Source organism: Cetorhinus maximus, chromosome 11 (genome assembly GCF_964194155.1).
Source record: "Cetorhinus maximus chromosome 11, sCetMax3.hap1.1, whole genome shotgun sequence".
NCBI classification, from domain to species: domain Eukaryota; kingdom Metazoa; phylum Chordata; class Chondrichthyes; order Lamniformes; family Cetorhinidae; genus Cetorhinus; species Cetorhinus maximus.
The window spans coordinates 96,366,970-96,389,844 of NC_135889.1; the positions used below are offsets into that span (position 1 = coordinate 96,366,970).

The window sequence follows — 22,875 nt, forward strand, 5'->3', positions numbered from 1 at the left end:
GTCTGAAACTTCCATTCTGAGGCCCCATTAAATGGATTCAGAGTCCTATTGACCGAGTGGAGATTTCAATATTAACGTATTCACAAGGCCTTCACCAGTTTTGTTGATGCCTGAACAGTCTGTAACCTTGTAGGTTATAACTGGAAATAGTGGGAAAGGATCAAGTTACAAGCGGGTAAATAGTCTTCTCATTTTTAACTGTTTACATGCTCGAAATCTGCTGAGCATTAAAAGTTAAAATTCACTCATCTCTACTGCGCTTGGCCCCAGTGTTACAGCCATTACCTCTGTGGTAAACCCATTAAAGCCTACAGGAACAGTTCCATTTTGGTGCTCTTTCCAGGAACAACGCCTTGTCACGCTTTCACCTGAGGTGCATTGGGAATAGACTGCTGACTTGAACCGGTTCGTACTAGGGTCTACTGCATCTGACTAGTGCCCATATGCAAAGAAGGCAGAGAGGAAATCAGCTTCACAATATCCATCATGTTGGGTCATCTGAGTGTCAGTCTGCATCCCCCGAATGCACCTTAGCAAAAGCTCTGTACTCCAAAGTGCTCTATCACTGGACTGCCCAAGCTAACACAGATATGAAGTGTACACCTTTAAAATAATCATAATTGTAAGTACTGTTTTTCTTTAAGGTAAAATGGCTCTATATTTTCAGTCATTTGTATTGCACTATGTCTCCATTAATTCCCCAATTCCCTTTGGTTGATGCTACTATACTTTGTCCTCTCACAATCACCTTGTATCTCCAGCTGGGATTGTCTGACAATAGCCCATAACTCAGGTTACAATGGTAAACCATTAATCAACTTCAGGAAGTCAACCTCCTTTAATCATGCTAGCAGTTAATATACTTTTTCAAAAGAAAACGTGTTTGTAGCAAACTGAACTATCAGCCTGATTGAGATGCAGTAATACTTACTTCACAAGCTGGGTGAATTGAAGTGTCAGCCATATAAAGACGGAGACATTTACAAACAGAAAAACTGAACAGTTCATCCTTGACACATTATTTATACTTGAAGGATTATCCAGACACCTTTTGCTGTTCATTTAACTGCATTGTAACATTAGAAGAATGTATTATCTGATAAAATCCCACAAAGAATGCCATATTTTTGTCCGACATAATTTTCTTGTAAATGTTTACAAACAGGTTACAAAATTCAATAAAATTAGGTACCTATTCATTCTGTAACAGGGTTCTGTGCAATGCTAAATGTAATGGGCCTCCCATACAAAACAATAAAAAATAATGAATAGACCTTTTTCTCTGGCTTGGTTGAAAATCTTCACACCCTTCAGGTTTACCCCAAGATGTGTTCTCACGGTAACGGCATCTGTAGCATTGTTCTTGTACCCTCTCTTGATTGATCCGTTGGCATGTGCTCTGTCAAAAGTTCAAACAGTTAATTAACAGATTCATTTAATTAAAGTAATGGCTTACACAGAAAAGAGGCACAAAAGTCAGTCCTGTGTTAGACACTTCTGTGGTTCAAATTCCAATATCAGAAATGGTTCATGTCAGGAAATGATGGCCATTCAGGATTGTTATTATGACCTTGTTCGGAAAGAGCTAATCCTACATGGATAGGAAATCAGGCAGTGCAAGAACATTCTAAATCCTAAACAATCATGGGAAAATAAATTACCTGTCAGACCAGAAGATGTAAACCCCAAAGACTGCAACTGAAAACATATCCATGTTGTTGCCTGACAGCACAATCTCTCGGTTTTCTCCAGTTTCAAGGTCAACTCTTTCTATCTTGTCTGTACGGGCATCGCACCAATATAATTTATTTTCCTGTAGATCAATCGCATAGTAAATATCAGCAGACTTTTTATGAGTGATCGTAGCATCTTATTTTTAAAAAAAAAAGCTCAAAGAAGGAAACAAAATGCTAAAATAAAATTGGAGGAAAATGTTGCAGATATTCTTTGGAGCAAACTTGGTAGCAAACCTCATAGTCAATTGATATTCCATTTGGCCATGCAATGTTGGAGCTCACTAAGACAATTTGTTCTGATCCATCCAACCGTGCTCTGCCAATGCAAGGCTTCCGTCCCCATTCTGCCCAGAACATGAACCTTTGTGAAAAGATAGACAGCAAAAGTTAGATGTTATTAGAACACGCCCAATTTTTTATATGTATGATTATGCCATTACCACCCAAAAGAAAATGCCTTATGTATTAATGTAACTCATTCCTTACACGGTACTATCTCATAGGCCATTGCTACACAACACTGCTGGAGTGATACCAAGGCCAAGGACATTGAGTGAAAAATGCAAATTATATTTTTAATAATATATAGCTTTTAATTATGAAGATTCGCATTACTAATACTAGCATATAACTGACGCTGCACAGTAAATCTTTGAGGCTGTACATAATCACTGTGCTGGAAGTGGCTTGTACAAATTTAAATTTCTAGTCAATAGATAGGATGTATCAACTCAGGCTTACTTTAGAGGGTACATAATCCAGTTAACCAGAAAGAAAGCTGAATTATCTTTTACATTAATTGCCCACTTAAAGGCCTTCAGGTCCCACTGGCGGATAGGCCACCCATCACCTCCCCCACTACTGTTATAATTGCAGGGGGGCAGGGGCAGGCGGACAGATGACGGGTAGATCGCTGGATTTAACAAGCCTACCACCACCGCCACCCCACCTTCAAACCCATCGATGCGGAAGCATTAAATCCAGCTACAGGTCTTTGTCTATATTTAAGAACATCATATTCTGGATTATTTAGCATTAATTTACATTTAATAAACATTAACCTTGTAATACATTAAGAAATCCAGAAGATGGTGCTCATTTAGCAGCTGTTCCTGGACAGCTCCTGGTCTGCGCAATTTGAATTATACTTGCCAACAGAGTGATTAACCCTCTCCCAGCTCATGATGCTCCATGTGGGTTATATTGCTTCTGGGGCATTTGACAAGCTCAACACTGTATTGCTAAATTCAACCAATTTGATCTTTTCTACTGGGGAAAAAAAAGCTAGTCTGTAGCTGAGATGCATGTAATGCCATTTCCTGTTGAAATGATTGTGCAATAGTGACTTTTTATGCCTGGAGAATTAACTATAGGCTTTATTCCTTAAATGTTCAGTTTATCACCATGCTTAAACTGCTGCTTGGAGAGAAACAATATTCTAGAGGAACTACTTTCAATTTGAAATATTCTTTCCTCTGGGGAAGTAACAAAGAATGTATTCTCCTTGATGGAGAAAAGGGAACATGTCCTGCTCCTTTTATGTCAGATTTTATGTGGATCTGAGTCAGATAGAAGTAGGCACTTTTCTGGCTCCCTTTAGATTTTTTACCACTTCTAGGATTTTCTGCTGGAAGTGATGGCAGCCATGGAATATGTCTGATCCAATATATTAAAAATATAAACTAATGATGGAGCCAACCATTACAGTTTTAATGATTACAGCTGTAGTATTGCTAAATGCAAGATATACCAACAGGTTACCTGGTATGTTATGACAGGAAGGAAGGGGTTTAACACTTGTAAAGTCTCTCCGCCAACGAATGCTATTTTCAACATTTTTTTTCTCTCAGAATTTTAGCTCACCTGGCCTTCCTCTTTAGCTGCCACAGGATCAGCCCCACTCCACTGCTGATGGCACATAATGTCTGCAGCACCATCTTCTCCCTTAATTACCCCATGCTCTCCCACCCCATTAGGCTCCTCAGGGCAAGTGGCAATCGTGTATGGGGCCTGCTGAAATTATGATAATGAGGCTGAGCATAGAATGTCTGTGAGGGTCGACAGAGGGAAAGTCAAGCAGATGGCAAATAAAAGATCTTGTCTTGACATAATAAAAGTAGGATAATTCATTTTCAAAATATGCACTTGGAGGTTGATTTTAATGGGTTGTAGGATGCATGGAGTCACTGGGGTGAGCAATAAACTCATTTTAACATGGAAGACCGGACTCCTACTCCGATCTGGCAAGAATCAATAGAAGGCCAAAGGCTGGAACAAAGGCGGGGAGTTTATGGAGCCCGCAGGAACAGGAGACATGGGGTGAGGGGTAACTTATTTAGGTGGGATACGAAATCTCGATTTCCCAATGGTGGGTTGAGATGCAGAGATAAAGTCAGTGGTGTGTTTGCTTGCCATGAATACTCATTAGCGTAAAACTATTTTTAATTACCTCCTACCTTCAAGTCAAAGTCTGCAGCACATGAGAATCTCATGGCACCCAGTTCATGCTAGCATGCACCCAGTTGACTTTGTGCAGTTGTGTCTGAGGTTAGCCGTTTTCCTTGTTGAACTCAACAGCACAACGAGGGGAGCAGGAGAATGTTAGCTTGCATGGAGGCTTGGGACCAGCAAGCATGAGTCAGTGGAGAGGAGGTGTGTGGAGTGGGTCAGGCCATGGAGGAGTGGAAGAGCAATCCAAGCAAGGAGAGAGGGTGGGGTCAAGGATATGGAGGGAAGAAGTGGGAAGGACCTAATGTACTGGGTCTGGTGAGGTTAATCAATCAAGCTAAAAATGTGAGGGGCATAAAAGGTGTTGTCAGCGCTGTCCAAATGTATGTTCATTTAAGGGTGTTGGCTGGCAGAGTCCTTACAAGGCTTTGAGTCCATTTGCAATATTTCAGTTAACCCCGCTCAGAGTGATCTCAGGCAATGTCCTTTACAATGCATAGAAGGGAGGACCAGCTGAGCCTACAAGTTCAGCCATGTCCCACAGAGTGGCGAATAAAGCACTAGACATTAACACGAACATTCAATAAGCAGTGAACAAAAAACACAATGATGTTTCTTCCACAATAAAGGAAATGTCCCTAACTGCCCTGCAACCATCAATGCATGCCAACCGTGAAGCTTGCCAGCACATTTAGATCTTTGACTAAGCTAGTCTTAACAAATAACAATGATGCCCACGTGAATAAAGTGAAACCAATGTAATATGAAATATTTACAAGTGAAATTTGATTTTGAAAAAACTCTCATGCCATATTTGAGCTCTTAAATCTTATGTTAATGGCAATGGAGTTGGGCAGGAAAGTTTTAGCTATGTCACAGAGCCTGCCCCTGTTTGATCAGGAGGCCATTTTATAGCCCACCAGTATCTGCAGCATTGTCAGCTGATGGCAGGTTTCACCCTGAAAAGCATCCCTGCGTCAGGGTCACACATCTCCCGTGCATGCTGCTAGAACTTTAAATTTTAATTATAATTGTTTGGAAAACGGAAAAAAGCAAGAGAGCCGAAGTGGTGTACATTTCTGGTTATGCTGTCGGGAATGGCGCACTGCTGACAAAATCCACCCCTCTCCCCAAGATTTCAGGTGACAGGAAATGTATTGCCATTAGTGAATGCATCTGGGTATGATTTTTGAAAATTCCCTAGATTCTAGAATGGTCCTAGCCAAGAGGGAAAACAGGGAATGACAGGTCAGTTAGCCTGACATCAGTCGTTGCGAAAATACTGCAAATTATTATTAAGGAAGTCTTAGCAATGCGCATAAGAGGTCATAATATGGCCAGACAGAGTCAATGTGATTTTACAAAAGGTAAATCATGTTTGACAAATTTATTAGGGTTTACTTTTGAGGATATAACCAGTAGCATAGATTAAATGGAGCCAGTAAATTTAGATATATCATGGAGATAGGGGTAGTATGTTACCATGGATGGAGGAGCATGGATGGAAACAGAGTAGGGACAAGCTGGGCATTTTCAAATTGGCAGGCTATCGTTAGTGTCACCTGAATCAGTGTTAGGGCCTCAGCAATTTACAGTCTATATTAATGACTTAGACAAAGAGAGCAAGAGTAATGCATCCAAGTTTGCTAACGATACAAAGTTAGGTGGGGATGTAAGCTGTGAGAAGGTCACAAAGACACTGCAGAGAGATATAGATAGTTGACTGAGTTGACAGTAAGGTGGCAGATTTTGTGTAAGTGTGAGGTTATTCACTTTGGTAGTAAGGATAGAGAAGTGGAATATTTTATAATGAAACTTCTAGTGTTTGATGTTCAGGGAGACTTGGGCATGTACAAGGAATACAAATGATTAGCAAGTAATTAGGAAAGCAAATTGCATGTTGGCCTTTATTGCCAGGGGTTTGGAATAAAGAAACCTTGCTACAATTCTACAGGGCTTTGGTAAGACCACACATGGGATACTGTGTGCAGTTATAGTCTTCATGTCTAAGGAGGAATACACTTGCATTGGAAGTGGTCCAGCGAATGTTCACTAAATTGGTTCCAGGGAAGGGAGGGCTGTCATCTGATGAGAGGATATATAAATTGGGCCTATATTCTCTGGAGTTTAGAAGAATGAGAGGTGATCTCATTGAAATATACAAGGTTCCAAAGGGACTTGGCTGGGCAATGTAGAACACGGGGGTGCAGTCTCAGGATAAGGGGTCGATCATTTAGGACTGAGATGAGGAGGACTTTCTCAACTCAGAAGAGATGCAAATCTTTGGAATTCTCTATCTCAGAGCATTGTGGTTACTCCACCATTGAGCATATTCAGTGTTGAGTTAGACAGGTTTTTGGGGCGGAATCGTCCCAAATTTGCACTAAGTGCAGTAGCGGGTGGGAAAAATGTTTTACCTGCCGGCTGCAATGGCGGCTTTTCACATCGTATCATCCCAAACCCACTGCATTAATTGTGCATTCCTGGGAAACATGCCGTTTCCATGGCAGGCAGGCTCTCATTCACCCGCCACTCCGTTGCCTCGCCAGTTCATCACATCGGGCACCATATTTAAGGTGCAGCCGCACACCTCTCAGCCCGGGACTGCTGCACAGAAGACAGGATGGCCCCGAAATGCAAAAAGTCTGCCACCCCCAAAGTTTAGTGACACATCCCTTGAAAGTCTTTTAGACGCTGTGGAGGCCAACGTGATGTCCTCTACCCCGGCTCTGGCCATGGGAAGGGCAACAACATTAACATTCCAGCTTGGCAGGTGATGGCAGTGTGGTCACTGCCAATGCTGCACAGAAGAGGTTGACCATCCAATGCAGATAGAGGATGAATGATCTCATCCGTGACGCCAGGGTAAGGCAACCTTCTCATCACTCTAAACTCACACATTCAAGCCCTCACACATTCACTAGCATCTGACTTACTGCCAGCTCAAGGGACATCACCAAACACATCCTCACTTCTCCATCTGGCCTCATCTGCTCTCGATGCTGTCTCCTCAGCCCTCATCATCTTGAGGCCACTTGCACTGATTAACTTGTGCCTCCACATAAACCCTGGGATACCCCCTCCCCGGTACAGCCTTCACCATGCAGCCTCTTCCCTTGCCTGAGGCCACTTCTCCCCCTTCCCCAAGCAAGCCCTAGCACTGCAGCTGGACAAAACCATATAGTGGCTGGTCAGGCAAGTAGAGACCTGCCCGTGAGCCCCCCTAAAGGTGATGTGGTGCTGTCTGCAAAACCTGGCACTGATGACCGCGAGTGCTGCCCGAAGCAAGGTAGGCAAACAAACCTTGAAGTCCCAAGCGAAGTGCAGCTCACCAAGTGCATGTCGCTTATGTGCTGTTGTGAAACACATGTGCTACCACGCTGACGTGGGCGGACGATCCAGTGTGGAGGGATGAGTCTGGCACTAGCCTTATAATGATATGCAGATGTGTTACTGTTACAATGAGGTTCCAGACATCCGAAGGCAGGAGATGCAACCCGCCATTGGTGGGCTGAGCTGACGATTGCAAACTAGTTTCAGAACATCATGAAACTGGTTTTTGGCCTTCTTGCCATATTGTTCGCTCACGCTGCCTACCATGCCTGATGCCAGTGGTCTCGGTCTCTCAGGAAATCAAAGAATATTGGGAGCGGGCGGTAAAGTGGATTAAAATAGAAGATCAACCATTGTCACATTAAATGGTGGAGCAGGCTCAAGGCGGTGAATAGTCTACTCCTACTCCTTTTTCCATGTTCTTATGTACCTGGCACCTTTAGGTTGGGAGGGCGGTGGGATTGTGGGTGGTCTGAAGGGAGATTGCAGTTGAATGGTGGGGGAAACTCAGGGTAGGGGAGACCCAAGATTTTCTAATGGGGCCTGGAGGAGCACATCTCCTGGCCACAAGGAAGCCTTAAAATAAGTTAAAAATGAAACTGGTCCCCTTTTCCACTTGTTAGTATCATCACTGATTGCTGAATTAGGCTGCAGTTAGGCCCTGTTAATGTCATCAGAGTCTGATTTATCTATTTGAAAAAGGAACTAATCAGCATTGGCAGGTGTCATTGTTGCATATAGTATAAAATTACAGTCTGCCAGATTGGGGTGAGAGGGAAGCCAGTGTGTAAGGCCCCTGCACAATTTTAATTGCTCCTCCTGCCTGGTTTCTGCCAGGCAAGGGGGGAGTTACAATTCCTTCCTTGATGTCACAAGGTGGCATTAATGTCACAATGACCAGCATCTTCAGTTCCATATGTCAGTCCCAATTTACTAAAACCTTAGTTTGAAATTTTGAGTAGAGAAGGAAGGACACAAATGGCTCAATTTTCAAAGAAGGCTGGGGTCATATTTGGCATGGGGCAGGCCTACAATTTGGCACTGCTGGTCATTGTGTTGATGCCGTGCCATGATCCTGACCACAAGGGATTTTCAGAGAGACCAGGTCGGTCACAAATGGCTACCTGCCTGAAAGTTGCACGTAGACAATTTAGAGCAAATTAATGCAATTAAAGGGCCTGATAACGCCTCATTCCCTGCCGACTGAAATTTCCAATCAATATGCGAGAAGCCTACATAGGCTTGGAACATATACAAGCAAATGTGCTGGATTCAAATTGGGAAAGTCAGTGGGGAAGGATTGGGGGCGCAACCTTGAACCCTTGTGGTACCTACCCCCTTGAACCAGTAATGACAGCTGGGCTACAGCTGCAGCCACTGGCTGTCCTGTGGAGGGGTTGCCTCCTAGATCATGGCCTAGCAGTTGTGCCCATTTTAAAAATAAGTAAAGACTTACCTGAACTTTTCCCTCTCCAAATCCAGATCGGCAGCTCCCAGTTGGCCTGTGGGACTGCTGATCTCTAAGTGCTGGAGCACCTCCCACTGTGCCTCCAGCTTTGGCAATCTGCCCACTGTCCCCAATTGAGACCATTCCGAGGCCTTTAATTGGCCATTCCTTTAAAAACAGTGGTGGGTGTGTCTGGAGTAAGTCATGAAGGGTCGGAACCCGCAACTGATCCCATCTCGGGATCCTGCCCCAGAATGAAAATTTAGCCCAGAGAAAGAGTGGGAGGGAAAGGAAGTGAAGTAGAAAACAATAAGACAGGGGAAAGGAAATTTTCGATGTTGCTCATAAAATTTTGTCCTCAAGAATTCATGATTATTTTCTCTGAGTTATTTAAATTGAGCCTTAAGATATGCGATGAAAATGCAACTCAGATTGTGCAATATCAATTCTAATGTGAAAAAATATTTTTCAAAAATGTAAAGTGGCACTCATGAGTCATTGAAGTGCTCCGTGTCAATTTATTTTTTATATCTTTTTATGTCTTTCAAACCATTAAAAAAACAGGACCACTCCTGCAGCTCTCTGACATTTGGATCAATCCATTATATCATCAAGGTATCCTCTCTAACTGAAGCTGACTACTCAGAAGCTTTCAGTTGTGAACTTAGAAGTGACTGAATGAAAAATTGAGCTGACATTGCTCAGCTGACAGGAACAGGCAAGGATGTGAAAATGTGTCAGTTGATCGAAATGAAAAAGAACACTAAATATGGCCATCAAGATCTTTTTTTCATTTCAAAAAAAAGTTGGTTTACCCTTTTTCTGGATGGACGGCTATTGCACGTGGCTGATCAAGCCCTTGGGATATAACCACATAGCGAAAGGAGCCATTAAATCTTGCAACTTCTATTATATTGAAGCCATAATCTGACCAGTATATATTACCTGAGAAAGATACAGAAGAGATAAATGTTAATGTTCCATCAAGCTACAACATTAATAGGTAATTGAAAAATGGGCAGAAAATCTCATACCAGCTATCCAATCAACCGCTATGCCTTCAACCCGTCCAAGGCCATTTGTAATAATATCATCCCTCCAGGTCTGGTCTCGTTTAGCTCTGCTAATTGTACTCCTTCCCATATCTGTCCAATAGACGGTATCATTCGCTGCAAATAAAATTTGATAATTGAAATTTCAAAAAGTCATTTATTTTCCAGGATGATTCTCCAATCAAATTCAATCAAGACGGTTTAATCTCCTAAATTATCATTTTTTTTTTGCATTCTTCCTCAGTTTCACACCAGTTTTCTTCCTCCTGCCTGTAAGGTGGGCTTTAATAGGTCAGCTGCTGCCTAACTCAAGTGCCGTTCTTCACGTATGGGCCCACGTGTAAAAGTGCGAGCAACCTAAATTGACAACACAGTCAAGCTCCATTATGTCTTTATCAAAAATATACACACATACATACATATCTACATATGCACTAACAACAGGGGTCAACTATATAATGATGCAGAGCAAACACCATGCTGGGATTTTGAACTTTGACATAAAATAGGCACAAGGTCGGCAATGCCAGTCCAAGGCCACAGTCAGGAGGTTTGAACCTGTTTTAGGTTTAGGCCTTATTTGATTTTTTTCAATGGACTATAGGAGCTAAAAAGATGCCCCATCACCGGTTTCAGAGGGTGAAAATTCAGACAACTCATGTACGGATTCCGCTAGGAGGTAGGACCGGTTGTGGGTGGTGCACATTCTGGGCGAAGGTGAAGAGGTGATTAAGAATGGGCCAGCATCAGGCTGGAGACACAAGGCTGAGGGGGAGGTTGTATGGATGCTACTCCTGGCTGCATAAAAGTCATACAGAATTAGTTTTTCCTAAGCAGCATCCAGGTGGTGAGGACAGCTTCAGTAAAAAAGTAAGCTCCCCTACAGCACTGCTTGCCTGCACCAGAAGGAGCAGGCATGCTTCCTTCCTGCCCACCAAGCAACACAACCCCTATGCACCCCATCCAAAGTCCCATCTGGGATAGGGGATCAGAACGCACCACACGGGGTTATGGATCAGATGCTACCCCCCACTTCTCTGGGGTTGGACCCTCATCCCTAATCTCCTACTAACTCAACAACAGGCTCCCTACCTGCTCCTGTCAACACATGCCCACCCCCCACCCAACCCCGGAGTGCTCATCACCTGACAGGGGGCAAAACCTGTCAATCAGCCTGGTTTCCATCTGGGGATCCTATAGAAATAGAGGCATGCTGTGGAGTTAAAATCCCACACCATGGCCAGAAATTTTCCGTCGGCAAGTTGAGGGCGGGGCCTGCTTGCCGACACAAAAATGACCGGGATGATGTCGGAAGGAACCCCCGACGTCATCCTGCCGCATTTAAATATTCAGGAAGGCGGGCTGGCAGCGAAATCAGCTGTCCACCCGCTGACTTGTCAATGGCCAATCGAGGCCATTGACAGGATAATTAAGCCAATTAAAGGCCCTGCCCGTCCAATCTTTAAGGTTGGCGGGCAGGCCAGGAGCTCCCAGTGGGCTTCTGAATAAACATGAAACCTCATCCACTGGCGGGATGAGGCTTCATGTCTGTTTTTAAAAACTTTTAATAAACTTTATGTAATATTCATTAACATGTCCCATCTCGTGTGACATTGTCACATGAGGGAGACATGTTAATAATTTTTTTACTTTGCTATTTTTTAGGTTTATTAAACTTTCAGCACTCTACCTGAGACAGTACTTAGTCTCAGGGAGCTGTGCGCTCTTTCGCGTGCATGCGTGAAAGACTGCACTTTGACAGTTGGGGAATCCCTCACCCCCTGCACAGGAAGCACATAGCGCTTCCCGTCGGGCAGCCCGCTGGGCGGGCCTTAATTGGCCCGCCCACTCAAAATGGCGGCAGGGCCTGTTTCGGCGGTGGAGTTCTGCTGCCCGCCCGCCGCTGAGCCGGTGGGGCCCACTCACCCATCGAGGGCTAAATTCTGTATGTAGCCCAACTGAAACACCACCCCCACAAGCCACTGGCAAAACCTGTCCCTGTCAATATCATGGCCATCTATTCCTGACCTGACCTACAAAGTCCAAGATCTAATAATAATTTCTTCAAACAATCACAAGCAAATGAAGTGATAGGCTTGGATTCTGTGGTTATAATTATGGCAAAACTGTCAGCGTTCACTGTCATTACTCTGTGAAACTTCTGGCATCCTGTTATGACACAGCAGTTGGGAAAGGCTGAGTTAGTTAAAATCCCAGAGGGAAACTTTAAACAACTGTCATAACCTATATTTTCAATTGGTATATTTGAGATGCAGCTCTAAATTCAGAAATGAAACCCGCTAATCCTCAAGAGGTTTTTTTATACAAATTAGATTAAACACTTATTAATTTAACAACAAATTTAAACACATACACATGTCTACAAATTAATACCATAATAACTTTTAAACAAATCCCCAAATTAATTACTCCCAGGTAACCTCCCCTAAGGCAGCAATAACCCATAGACTTAAAAAGACACAAGGCAAAGCGCTTTTTATCTTGCAAATTCAAAATGAGGCTCCTTTCAATTTGGTTCCTTCGCAAAGTTATAGGCTTACAGGCGGACTGCCTTTGACCCACACACAGAACTCTTTTCTGTATATACCTAGCCTTCCCTTTGAATGCAAATTCTCATTGTCTCACCAAGCCCTTTGAACTCTACCTCTTCTAAAAACAAAACCTCTTTCATAGTGCCAATTTTGTTAGTAATATAAACATATTGCTTGGTGTGTCCTAGCTAGGTGCAAGATTTCACTCCCAGTCTTTGAATGGCTTATTCAACAAAGTGCAAATGCACCCTCTACCTTACTGTTTAACATCTCAGAACATCTATACATCAAAGCACCCTGGCTTTAATCCAGTTAGGACACACACACTCACACCCACAGACAGAGACCCTACTACAAGTCCAATTTAAAATAATTTCCAATAACATTATGTACATTAATATATTTATGACACACCCGCACATACACAGCAAACTATGGAAGTCCAGTGTTGCTGTCAGTGATTCTTTGTTCCTACATAGGATGTGCTGTTGAAGTCCTTGCAGATAGAAATCAATTAAAATCACTGCATTCAGATAAACTTACACTGTTTACATGATAATCTCATGGCAACAAGTCTTGTTGAATGAGATATAAGTTAATTTTTTACAAACTAATTCATAGGGCTGAATTTTCCCCCCCGTTGGGGAGGGATGTTGATGGGCGGGTGCGTACGGGCGTGCTTCTGATCGGCGTCCCCGATCGGAGGCGTGCCGCCATTTTATGTGACGTCCGCACGGAAGTGCTATGCGCTCCCTGTGCGGGCTAGGAGGGGGGAGGGGGGATCCCAAAATCAAGAGTGCGCTCTTTCGCGCATGCACACGAAAGAGCGCACTCATCTCCCTGAGGCTAAGTGCTGCCTCAGGGAGATCGGCTGTAAATGTAAAAAAGACAAAAATAGAAAAATAAAATTTCCCTAACATATCCCCTCATGTGACAATGTCACATGAGTTGGGACATGTCCATAATTTTTACAAAATCTTTATTAAAATTTTTTAAAGCCTACATGAAATCTCATCCCGCCCGTGGATGAGGTTTCATGTTTTTTCTAGTTCCCGCTGGGGCTCCCGGCCTGCCCGCCAACCTTAAGGTTGGACAGGCAGGTCTTTTAATTACTTAATTGACCCTGTCAATGGCCTCAATTGGCCACTTTCAGGTCTGTGGGCACGCAGCTGATTTTTCTGCACTCCCGCCTTCCTGAAAATTTAAATCGCGCGCCGTGACATCGGGGCCTGCACTCGCTCGCCGACTCGTAACATTCTGCCCATAATTACTACTGAACAATCTCCCTAGCATCAAAAGAAATGATGTTTATGGATGGTCAATTTCTCCATTTCATGAAAAAAATTCACAGATTTGCAATTAATAAAAATAGATTTTAATGTGGCCCATTTATGCTTGTTAGAAGTGACATACATTCACATACAGGGACCCCATTCTATGAAAACAAAAGCAATTTGTTCAAGCCTTGCTCCTTTTTTGATTAGCCTGGCTGCTTGGGGAACCTATAGTTCCTTGTTGCTTTCTCCATGGTAATGCCTTGGCCAATCAGTGTTGACTAACCAGGAAATCAGCACTCTTCTTTTCCTGTTGTATAAATTGTTGTGATCATTTGAAATTTGGCATCCTTGCATTTGTCCTGCTGAGCGTAAGATGAAAAGCATTGGTAACGTCTTTCTTTTTAGCAATATTCAAGGTCTGTACCACCAAACAATTGTTTAAATAATAAAAGTGTTTTTTTTTAAACAGTTCCTTTATGATATTTCAGTTTCTACCTTAGTACCATGTGTATGTCCCAATCTTTATTTTGCTTCCTGTAAAATTAATAAAAATTGAATGATAAAACCTGCTTTCCATTCCTGGCTTGCTGTCTGTAAGAATTCTGCAATATGATTGGCTGCTTAACCTGCTTGATAACTTCACTGTTGCTGTAAGTCAGAGGCCCCCTATAAGTGGCAAAAGGATGAAATTAATATTGGGAAAGGTAAAATGTAAGCCATAGAGCTCACTAGATCTTTGAGGTTAACAGCAAATGCTGCCAGAAAATTTGGGACATTACATTTGCTCAGCAACAATTGATACACTCCTCAAAGATCTAAGAATTGATTTTGAGGAACAACTAATTACAGCCATAATGGCTCAGAATTTTGCAGCAGTAAAATCCACGAGGCTGACAGCACTGCCAAAATTATTGGGTAAAATGGGCAGCAACTTCTGTTGTCCACATATGCATAGTTAAATGTGGAACTCTGGTAATTGTTGTCAGATATATCCTGTTCCTCCACAGGGTGCACCGTTGCAATCTTTGCTGATGGAATCAACACAAAAATCATTCAGTTGCTTGGTGGTACAGAACTTGAACATTACTGAAAAGAGAGACGTGTTTCTGAAGCATTTTGGCTTGCTTTCATTAGGACAAACACAAAAATACCAAATTTCTAACAATCACAATTTATGCTACAGGAGAAAAGGAGTGCTGATTGGTTGGTATATTGATTCTGATTGACCGAGGTGTTGCCATGGAGAAAGCAATGGGAAAGTATATGCTCCCAAGCTCCCAGGTAATTCAAAGAAGATGCAAGTTTCGCAAATATTCCTTTTGTTTGCAGAGAATGGGTCCTGCATACGAATGTATGTCACTTCTAGCAAGCATAAATGAGTCACATTACAAGCTCCACTGATTATCTTAAATTGGTTGTTAGTGTAGCTATTAGCACACTCAGGATTGTTCAGCAAATACTGTCCAACATAGAATCATATCGAACAGTAGTTTTGTTTTGGGTTTTGCAAGCACATGCTGGTTGAGTATAGTCTGTACTCTGCCTGACTATGACAATCACTGATCTCTGGTCATTGGCCTCAAATGCACATTCTGTGATTGGCTTCAACTCATTGACAATGAGTAGAAGTTGGCAGTATGAATGCATAAACCATAATTGTTGAAATTAACTTCCATAGTGGAGTAAGGTGGATTTCTTATGCAGAAGTAGCAAACTAATGGCTCCAATATAGATATGAATCCAGTTCCCTATGGAACAATGGTCAAACAATTACTTTCACATACATATATAGCACTGGTCATTATGGCAGCTGGTTTCCTCTTATTTGTAGATGTAGAGGGGATTTGTTTTGCCTTCAATCACTGCATAGAGGCTTACTAGACAGATGTACAATTTGCAGAACCTGCCCGGTAGTGCTATCTTGAACACGCATGCTAATTTACTGAAATTCCACACTGGAGCAGACCCTTGCAAAATTACCACTTTAGTGATCCGGTTCAAATCAATGTCCTCTAAAGCCAGAGAGGCATAACATCTAAAAACTTACATATTTTCATAATGCATGGTAGTAGGAAGGATTCTTTTATCAACAGTGTTTCTCTTTAAGTTATTGAGTCTCCCATGCCATTGCTTACAGTCAGTTAAAGGATATGCTTGACTCCTGTGGCTTGACTCCTCATCCCCAGTCAACAGAATCTGTCACCCCACGCCCCTTGTTTTACACTCCAAAAGGTTTCTCCTTTTGTTCTAGCCAACAAATTGAGTCCCCAAATGTGCCTTGCTCTTTCCTCTCATTCCCTCCACACAATCTGCCTTTTTGTTTCTCAGTGCCACTATCCTGCTGAAAGGAGTAAATAATGCTCAGGGTTTGCTAATCAGAGATGGACTCCTGTTCATCTGCACACTGGGGTATTGTTGGCTACATGAAGAAAAAAGTATTCAAGCTGAAGCCTCAGCTGCGTGGTGAGGACTGCAAATTTCTGCCATGACTATGGGAATGTTATTGTTCGCATTAGCACAGTTAAACTAAGCTGCTGAGCATGGAGAGTGAGAATAGTGAAATATGGGGGTAGAGTCCTGCTCTCCTGAACCCTGACGCTGTGCTGCTCTATGGGATAACAAAGTTGTTGGAACCAAATACATGATGCATTTATGATTATTTTCAATTACTTTATGTTTTTGTTGATATATAACAGGTGAAGGAACTATTCTGCTGATTATAAGTTATCCAGCAAAAAAGGTAAAAAAAAAAGGACAGGCCCTGTCATGTGACCCTATGTTCAATTCATCTCAGGTTTTTGCAAAACTAGCTTAAAAACAAGGGGTCTCCCACTTAAGTCGGAGATAAGGATGAATTTCCTCTTTGAGAGTTGATATTCTTTGGCATTCTCTTCCCCAGAGAGCAGTGGAGGCTGGGTCAATGGATATATTCAAGACTGAAACAGCTTTTTGACCTACAAGGGAGTTAAGGTTAGGGAGAACAGCAGGGAAGTGAAGTTAAGGCCACAGTTAGATTAGTCATGACCTTATTGAATGGTCGAGCAGTCTTGATGGGCCAAACGACCTACTCCTGCTCCAAATGCTTATGATCTTCTTAGTTCCCTGCAAACCCATTGCAAATGTTCAGCGCCTTTTTCTGTGAACAACTTCTTCCTTCTTTCATTTGCTTTAGCCTATGTTCCTTCATCTGATATCCTCAATTAACTTGAAGTAGTAGCCTTCATTTATCTTACCAAATCGTTTACTATTTTGTACAAGGTCCCCTTTAATTAGCTTATATCATGGTTAGGTGAGAAACTATCACGTCAATTATGTCTGAGACAATTCCCTTTGCTGTAACATGAATGGGTAAAACCTCTTTGGTAGAATGTCAATCAAGAGAAATTGTAATTGGGAGGAAAGGTTATGCACAATTAGACTGGTTAATACCAAAAGTTGAATATAATTAGAATAAACAATTGAAAAGGAAAAAGACTTAACCAATAAGGAAGAAGAATATTGATACATCATTTCAACAGGTTATGGTGTCGAAGATAGATATGATATTTTATTCAAAATGCAGGGAAAAATATGGAGCGCTGGAAATTTAGAAGTATATACCTTTCCTAAATGTTTCATACTGAAGTGACTGATGATGTTTAATTACCATGTGTTTGTCAGCAAACACTCCTGATAAATCCTGCGAAATTCTGCATATTCCATATATAGCGTGGTTTGTTGTACAATTACTGGAACTGCATTATATTCAATATTGCACTGCACAAAACACTATTTGGTAGCACAATAACACTTAATATTTTAATTCTGTTGCATTAATTTAAGGATTTTGAGTGTTGCCTAAAAAATACATTTTGTCGAAGCTATTCGTCTTGCACTCATCAGGACAATCACAAGAATAAGAATGACAGGGGAAGCAATAACTTTATACTATATAAGAAGAGAGTGCTGGTTGGTTGGCAAGTAGACTCTGATTGGTAGAGGCATGATTGCACCAGTTAATGGTGACTGACAGTTAACTGCCAAGTATTTTTTTGATGTTTAAAACAAGCAGCTTGAATCTGATTGGGCAAGGTATTGCCCTGAGGAATGTACCAGTGAATGGCTATCACCTATTTTGTTCGGCTGAAACAGGTACAATGGGCAGAATTTTCTGCCTGGTGGGCAGCGGGCCCGACCCAATCTCCTGCAGGCGGGGAGCCGATCCCTACCGGAGAAGCGGGCCCCACTGCCATTTTACATGGGCGGGCCAATTAAGGCCAATTATGCACTTCCTGTGCAGGCAAGGGGATTCCCCAAAAGCACATGCGCATTAAAAAGAGCGCACATCTCCCTGTGGCAAAGTGCTGCCTCAGGGAGATTGCTGAAACTTTTAAAAATATGAAAAATAGAAAAAAAAATTCCCTAACATATCCCCCTCATGTGACAATGTCACATGAAATGGGACATGTTCATAATTTACATAATGGGCAGAATTTTGCCCTTGGTGGGCGGGCGGGACCCACCGGCTCGGCGGCAGGTGGACAGCTGACCCCCGCCACCGAAATGGGGCTCACCGCCATTTTGAGTGGGCGGGCCAATTAAGGCCCACCCAGAGGCCTGCCTGACAGGAAACGCTATGCGCTATGCACTTCCTGTGCAGGGGTAGGGGGGGTGGAAGGATTCCCCATCTGTCAAAGTGCGCTCTTTTGTGCATGCGCGCGAAACAGTGCACTGCTCCCTGAGGCAAAGTCCAGTCTCAGGTAGATTAGTGACCGATAAAAAAACGCCAAAAATAGAAAAATATTAAAATTATTAACATGTCCCGCTCATGTGACAATGTCACATGAGATGGGACATGTTAATAAGAAACACATTAACTTTATGAAACTTTTTAAAAACGGACATGAAACCTCATCCCACCAGTGGATGAGGTTTCATGTATTATCAGAAGCCCGCTGGGGCTCCTGGCCTGCCCGCCAACCTTAAGGTTGGACAGGCAGGTCTTTAACAACCTTGATTAGTCTTATTAGTCTTAATTGGCCATTGACAGGTCGGCGGGCGGACAGCTGATTTCGCTGTCCGGCCGCCTTCTTGAAAATTTAAAGGGACCGGGAAGGCGTCAGGGGTTCCTCCCGACGTCATCCCATGTAATTTTCCCATCGGTGAGCGGGCCCCACCCCCAAATCGCCGACGGGAAAATCCTGGCCAATAAGTTCATTTAATTTTTTAAAACCCTACATGAAACTTCATCCCACTGGTGGATGAGGTTTCATGTTTTTCCATTTGCCGCCAGGGCTCCCGGCCTGCCCGCCAACCTTAAGGTTGGACGGGCAGGTCCTTTAATTGTTTAAATGACCCTGTCAATGGCCTCAATTGGCCATTGACAGGTCAGCGGGCCCGCAGCTGATTTTGCTGCAGGCCCGGCTTCCTGAACATTTAAATAGATCGGGATGACGTCGGGGGTTCCGCCCAAGGTCATCCCGCGTCATTTTATGCGTCGGCGAGCAGGCCACGCCCCCTGCTCACCGACGGCAAAAATTCTGCCCAATGTGTGTACGTGTTCTTCCAGTCTGCAAAGAACAGGGCCCTGTGTATTAATATATGTAGCTTCCAGTACATGCAAATGTGCCACATTGCAAGCCTGACTGACAATCTTAAATTGGTTGTCAGCTTAATTTTTAGCAAACAAAGGATTATTAATGGGCTCCATTCTACACTCAAGTTCACCTTTGAAATGGAGCAGTCAAATGAGCTCTCTTTCCTTGACGTACTAGTTGAGAAATCTGCCAGGGGTCTTCTACCAAGCCTACCTTCACTGCTCAATACATGTGTTGGGATTCTTACAGTTCCATGCGCTATAATATTGGTCTTATTGGCAACCTCATCAATAGGGTCCAAGCCATTTGCTCACCATGCAAGCTTGATGCAGAAATAGGGTGCATCAAAGACATCCTCTGAGGTAATTGCTGCCCTGATCAGATTATTTTGCACCGTATATTGCGCAAATTCATGAACGGGCCTAAGGCTGTCACTTACAGCCTTGAAAAGTGCCCAGTCTATCTCAGATTACCCTGGAAGGGCAAGGTATCTCAAAAATTTGAGCAACAGTTGAAGCTATCTGCTTCATGCTGCTACTATGTAGTAGCAACGTGAGTGATATTCAGGATGCTGCCCTCAAGCCAAAAAGATGTTCTGCCTATCACACAAATGAGTCATGTGATAAATGAATTTCGGTGCCAGTATGATGCTAGGTATGTAAGTGTACGTCCCAAAGACTGGCGGATCGTATCAAATAATATGTCCCAGCTGCTGTTTGCAATGGGCAAGGTACAGACCACACCCAAATAGCCCGTGCTTGCAAAACTCAAAACACTGTGTCCAACATGAGATGTGATTCTGCGATTGGATAACATTTGTTAAATAATCCTCTGTGTGCTAAAAATTACATTGGCAATCAATTTAAGATTGTCAGTTGGACTTGCAGTGTGGCACATTTGCGTGTACTGGAAGCTACACATATTAATTCACAGGGCCCTGTTCTTTGCAGACAGAAAGAACATGTATACACATTGTAAAAACAGAATTACCTGGAAAAACTCAGCAGGTCTGGCAGCATCGGCGGAGAAGAAATCAGTTAACGTTTCGAGCCTTCATGGCCCTTCGGCAGAACTGGAGCATAGTTAGAAGAAGGGAGAAATATAAATTGGTTTAAGGTGGGTGGGGGGGGGGGGTGCGTGGGGGGGGGGGGTGGAGAGAGAGACATTGAGGGTGTGGTGTGGTGATTGTGGAGATGAGCAGATAATCAAAAGATGTCACAGACAAAAGGGTCAAAGAGGTGTCGAAGGTGGTGACATTTGTCTGAGAAAAGTGCTAATTAAGAATGGAAGACGGGATATTCAAAGTACAGCTCTAGTGGGGGTGGGGTGGAAAGACTAAAGGTTTTAGTTTTAGATTTAAAAATAATGGAAATAGGTGGGGAAAGAAGAATCTATATAAATTATTGAAAAAAAAAACGGTGCGGGGGGGGAAAGAAATGGGGTGGGGATGGGGGGAGGGGGAGTTTAAGATCTAAAGTTGTTGAATTCAATATTCAGCCCGGAGGGCTGTAAAGTGCCTAGTCGGAAGATGAGGTGCTGTTCCTCCAGTTTGCGTTGGGCTTCACTGGAACAATGCAGCAAGCCAAAGACAGACATGTGGGCAAGAGAACAGGGTGGAGTGTTAAAATGGCAAGCGACAGGGAGGTTTGGGTCTTTCTTGCGGACAGACCGCAGGTGTTCTGCAAAACGGTCGCCCAGTTTGCGTTTGGTCTCTCCAATGTAGAGGAGACCGCATTGGGAGCAACGAATGCAGTAAACTAAGTTAGGGGAAATGCAAGTGAAATGCTGCTTCACTTGAAAGGAGTGTTTGGGCCCTTGCCTCTCCTCACCGTCCAAGGGCCCAAACCCTCCTTTCAAGTGAAGCAGCATTTCATTTGCATTTCCCCTAACTTAGTCTACTGCATTCGTTACTCCCAATGCGGTCTCCTCTACATTGGAGAGACCAAACGCAAACTGGGCGACCGTTTTGCGGAACACCTGCGGTCTGTCCGCAAGAAAGACCCAAACCTCCCTGTCGCTTGCCATTTTAACACTGCACCCTGTTCTCTTGCCCACATGTCTGTCCTTGGCTTGCTGCATTGTTCCAGTGAAGCCCAACGCAAACTTGAGGAACAGCACCTCATCTTCCGACTAGGCACTTTACAGCCCTCCGGGCTGAATATTGAATTCAACAACTTTAGATCTTAAACTCCCCCTCCCCCCATCCCCACCCCGTTTCTTCCCCCCGCCCCCGTTTTTTTTTCAATAATTTATATAGATTCTTCTTTCCCCACCTATTTCCATTATTTTTAAATATAAAACTAAAACCTTTAGTCTTTCCACCCCACCCCCACTAGAGCTGTACTTTGAATATCCTGTCTTCCATTCTTAATTAGCACTTTTCTCAGACAAATACCACCATCTTCAACACCTCTTTGACCCTTTTGTCTGTGACATCTTTTGATTATCTGCTCATCTCCACAATCACCACACCACACCCTCAATGTCTCTCTCTCCACCCCCCCCCCACCCACCTTAAACCAATTTATATTTCTCCCTTCTTCTAACTATGCTCCAGTTCTGCCGAAGGGCCATGAAGGCTCGAAACGTTAACTGATTTCTTCTCCGCCGATGCTGCCAGACCTGCTGAGTTTTTCCAGGTAATTCTGTTTTTGTTTTGGATTTCCAGCATCCGCAGTAGCTTTTAGCTTTTTGTTTTTATCTTTGTGTATACACATTGTGCCTGTTTCAGCTAAACAAAATAAGTGATAGCCATTCACTGGTTAATTCCTCAGGGCAATGCCTTAACCAATCAGATTCAAGCTGCCTGGTTTAAATATTAAAAATTGCTTGACAGTTAACTATCAGTCACCATTAACTGGTGCATTCTCCATGGCAATGCCTCTATCAATTAGAGTCCACTTGCTAACCAAGCAATACTCTCTTCTAACACAGTCTAAAGTTGTTGCTTTCCCTGGCATTGGTATTCTTGCGATTGTCCTGATGAGTGCAAGATGAAAAGCTCTGACAAGATGTCTTTTTTCAGCAATACTCAAGGATTTTATTTATGTTAACAATAACATTTTTACAATACAACCATCGATTCTGTCTGACATAATGCGAAGTGTTGTAATCCCAAACTACAATACAATTTGTTTATCAAAAATACTGGAAAACACCCAGCAGGTCAGGCCAGATAAGGGTTATTGACTTAAAACATTGAGCAGAATTGAGTTGCAACCCCCTCCCCACCTACCAGCCCCTCCAGGAGTGCACTGGGAAGCATAGGTGCCATTTAATAGGATGGGAAAGTGCAGGGTGGAGAGCTCGTTGTCATACCAACTACCTCCAATTAAGTCCCGGGCGGGGAAGGTTGAGGTTGGCTAATTAAGGGTCACTTAAGGGCCTCAGCCTGCCAATGCTGGTATTCTATCAGTGGCAGGGGACGACGGCATCTGAGCAAGCCACCAGTTAT

At 43.1% G+C, this 22,875-nt stretch overlaps 1 protein-coding gene across 1 annotated transcript in view; it reads right to left on the reverse strand.

Annotated features, from left to right (window-relative positions):
- The window catches only part of LOC144686788 (low-density lipoprotein receptor-related protein 1-like), a 1,926,687-nt gene that overhangs the window by 480,164 nt on the left and 1,423,648 nt on the right, over positions 1–22,875 (reverse strand). The window contains exons 36-40 of the mRNA XM_078552493.1: positions 9,999–10,133; positions 9,780–9,909; positions 1,971–2,097; positions 1,662–1,813; positions 1,275–1,399 (exon numbers count right to left, since the gene is read on the reverse strand). Coding sequence (XP_078408619.1) covers positions 1,275–1,399; positions 1,662–1,813; positions 1,971–2,097; positions 9,780–9,909; positions 9,999–10,133 — 669 coding nt within the window. The remainder of the gene's footprint in view (positions 1–1,274; positions 1,400–1,661; positions 1,814–1,970; positions 2,098–9,779; positions 9,910–9,998; positions 10,134–22,875) is intronic.